We start from the raw sequence: 4020 nt of genomic DNA on the forward strand, positions 1-4020 counted from the left end.
AAAATGGGACCCATTGCCTCCCTGCTTGGCACTCAGTATCAAGGGTTGGAATTGGGGGTTAAATCACCAAAAATGATTCCCGGGCGCAGCCACCGCTGCTGCTCACTGCTCCCCTCACCTCCCAGGGGGTGATCAAGGGTGATGGGTTAAATGCAGAGAATAAGTTCGCCACACCTAGTGTGTGTGTGTGTGACAATCATTGGTACCGTGGGACGGCGTGGCGAAGTTGGTAGAGTGGCCGTGCCAGCAATCGGAGAGTTGCTGGTTACTGGGGTTCAATCCCCACCTTCTACCATCCTAGTCACGTCCGTTGTGTCCTTGGGCAAGACACTTCACCCCTTGCTCCTGATGGCTGCTGGTTAGCGCCTTGCATGGCAGCTCCCGCCATCAGTGTGTGAATGGGTGAATGTGGAAATAGTGTCAAAGCGCTTTGAGTACCTTGAAGGTAGAAAAGCGCTATACAAGTATAACCCATTTATCATTTACTTACTTAACTTACTTAAATACTCGTGAACATAACATCTAACACAATAACAAGGGGTCGAGGGGCAACTTCACACAGATTCAATTAAAGTCTTGCTTTAATTGCGAGAAAAGTTGATGACTGTGCAACTCAAACACTTCAGTTTGATGATGAAAGGCCCACATACATTTTTAAGTACGGTGAATTCACATCACACACTTTTATTGATGCCAAAAGAGAATTACATTCAGTTACACAATGACACTTTACAGCAGAATAGTGTGCTTCTCTTTGCAACGTCGAATGTAACACAAGAGTACCTAAACACCAAATTCACGTACAAAGTCCACGTTACAAATTGCACTCGGCCCTCCACTATGTCTCTCTCTCGGGTGCAGCAGGTTGAAAGTGTCGACGTATGTACAAGACAACAGTTGTCAAATAGAATGTGCAGCAGTGACGTGTGCTCCATTCCTACATAAGTGGTAATGTCACACAACATTGATGTGTTTAGAAAGTCAAACTTAAACGGCCCCTGGTTTCTATTAATGAATAAATACATTTGGTTGTGAAACTCCCAAGTATTTTCTATTATTTATTTATAGTGGATTTGTGTACACTGGAGCAGTTAAACCTGCTGACTACTTACTCAGTGGCGTGTTGACTTCCAGTAGGAACGTCCAATGGATGTTCCTACTGGAAGAAGACATGCCTTTTATCAAGCAGCGACACACAACATGTTGCTGATGTCTTTGTGCTCTCAGCTGTGGAAGAAACACACTTGGTGAGGAAAGAGTGAGCATGCAAACTTTAGTGTGCAGAGCGAGGAAACTCCTCTTCACAGGGTGTCCAAAAGCCAATCAAACAGGCTGGACGGATGTTTGTCCTCACTCTCGTCTTCCTGGTGGAGCTTTCCGAAGTGAACCAGAGCATTGAACAAGTCTGCGATTCGCCAAGACTTCTGGGACATGAGGTGGATCACCCTCTGGAACTGAGAGAACAAACACAAATGTATCAGAAGGATCAAAGTTTTAGCCTGGAAACAATCGTCCCCACCTTGGCGATCTTCTTCTCTTTAGAATTCTTGAAGTAGAGAATGGGAAGTCCAAGCTCAGAAGCGGCGATCCACTGCAGAGCCACGGTCAGCTCAGAGTCCTCACATTCTGCTTCTAGGTCACAGTTCAGCACCAGGAGGTCTCTGGTGTGACCTCCACCTCCTGGTGCTGATGTCTTACATGAGCCGCTTTCTGAAAGGGCAAACATCACTTTAGATCCTCACTTGCAGCCTAGAAATACTCGGGCTGCACATACGAATAAATTCACATCTTAATCTCGATTGTCGTTCATCTCAATTCTAAATCGATTCATCATTTTAAAAATTGATATGTATATTTGTTCGTTTAAACAAGAAAAAAAATGTTTGAAAATCAATTTTCAAAAATACCTTTTTAAGCCATCTCCATGCAACCAGGAGCTTTTTTTGTTTAAAAAAAAAATAAAAAAAATCTAAATTATACGAAATAATTGCAAAAATCAGTTTGAATTGTGTTTTTCTTTCTTTAGTTTATTTCGAACATGAACACACTTACATCATAATACATCACACAATTTCATATCATTTCATTTTACATCATGCCCGAAAAGGAGTAGGAAGAAGCAAAGCTTATTTAATCCTACCCCTTTCCCACTTCAAAGCGTTTACAAATATATAGAATCATTTACTGACCTTTTTATATAATACAATAACATCTATGAATTAGTATACAACAGTTTTGTAATATGTAATTAATTAATTAATTCAGTCATTATTAACATACTGGGATGAAGAATATCTTATTTTCAATAAGGTTGAAAGTATTCTTCTTTTTTGTACTCTGTTGAATCAAGAAACAATCAAATAATCATCCCAGGAATCTAAATCAGATCAAAAGGTGCTCAAGATTTATATAAATAAATACATTTTTAATTACAAACCTCATTTCCATATGAGTTGGGAAATTGTGTTAGATGTAAATATAAACGGAATACAATGATTTGCAAATCATTTTCAACCCATATTCAGTTGAATATGCTACAAAGACAACATATTTGATGTTCAAACTGATACACTTTTTTTTTTTTTTTGCAAATAATCATTAACTTTAGAATTTGATGCCAGCAACACGTGACAAAGAAGTTGGGAAAGGTGGCAATAAATACTGATAAAGTTGAGGAATGCTCATCAAACACTTATTTGGAACATCCCACAGGTGTGCAGGCTAATTGAGAACAGGTGGGTGCCATGATTGGGTATAAAAACAGCTTCCCAAAGAATTTTCAGTCTTTCACAAGAAAGGATGGGGCGAGGTACACCGCTTTGTCCACAACTGTGTGAGCAAATAGTCAAACAGTTTAAGAACAACGTTTCTCAAAGTGCAATTGCAAGAAATTTAGGGATTTCAACATCTACGGTCCATAATATCATCAAAAGGTTCAGAGAATCTGGAGAAATCACTCCACGTAAGCGGCATGGCCGGAAACCAACATTGAATGACCCTGACCTTCGATCCCTCAGACGGCACTGTATCAAAAACCGACATCAATCTCTAAAGGATATCACCACATGGGCTCAGGAACACTTCAGAAAACCACTGTCACTAAATACAGTTTGTATTCCGTTTATATTTACATCTAACACAATTTCCCAACTCATATGGAAACGGGGTCTGTACAATGTTTACTGTTTCACACACGAGTGGGGGGAAAAAAAACTTTGTTCACAATGTATACATGTGTGTGTGTATGTATATATTAGTAATAAGGTTGGCAACATACCAGAATTTCAGTAATTCATACCAATATCTACACATTTCCACAATTCTTGATGCTTGAAAAAACACTTAAAATCACTACCTTAGAGGTATTTAGAAATCACGGTCTTTTTACACATTTAAATTGCAGTAGAGGTAACTAAACGTTCAAAAAAGAGCAGCAGTGGTTTATAACCTGGTATATCAAAAGAAACAATATTGTGCTTATAAAATGCTCATAACAGTTAAGTATTTTACATTGTAAATTGTAAACATTCATATTTTTTAATCTGGGTTTAGTGTGACTTTAGTGTACTTTGTAATGAAAGGTTAGTTAAAATAAGTTTTAATTAGTAAGTAATCATATTTCAGCCTTTTCTTATTGTGTCATGACATTTTGCTCAATTTGTTTTGTTAATTTGAATTCTACAACAGGCCCATTAAAACAAATAAAAATAAAAGTAGCGTTCAGCAAACGACTCCCAGGCTTACTCTTCACCTTCCTGGTGAAATAAGTAAAGCAGTGTTCAAAGTGTTGCCAAACGACAGAAGAGAGACTCTCTACGCTTTGTTTTTCTTAGCTCTTACAGAAATGATAAAGTTTAGTTTGCAAGCTTTTGGACGTTTTCTGCACATGGTGGTAATGCACACTCCCTGGGCTTGTGGTGGCGGATCTCCACTCTCACTTGCTCTGCAAAGACTTTCTTGACTATTTAATGATTATTGAATAAATGCATGATGCAAAATACATCTCTCTTTAACTTTGAA

At 38.5% G+C, this 4020-nt stretch overlaps 1 protein-coding gene across 3 annotated transcripts in view; it reads right to left on the reverse strand.

The window, feature by feature from the left end:
* Nucleotides 1-668: 668 nt before the first annotated feature.
* Nucleotides 669-4020, reverse strand: part of sphkap (SPHK1 interactor, AKAP domain containing) — a 194659-nt gene continuing 191307 nt past the window's right edge. For all 3 annotated transcript variants that reach the window (XM_072911977.1, XM_061925659.2, XM_061925658.1), the window contains 2 exons: nt 1520-1710; nt 669-1454 (listed from right to left, as the gene is read on the reverse strand). In XM_072911977.1, coding sequence (XP_072768078.1) covers nt 1302-1454; nt 1520-1710 — 344 coding nt within the window. In that variant the 3' untranslated portion in view covers nt 669-1301. The remainder of the gene's footprint in view (nt 1455-1519; nt 1711-4020) is intronic.

Source organism: Nerophis lumbriciformis, linkage group LG30, assembly GCF_033978685.3.
Source record: "Nerophis lumbriciformis linkage group LG30, RoL_Nlum_v2.1, whole genome shotgun sequence".
Classification (NCBI taxonomy): domain Eukaryota; kingdom Metazoa; phylum Chordata; class Actinopteri; order Syngnathiformes; family Syngnathidae; genus Nerophis; species Nerophis lumbriciformis.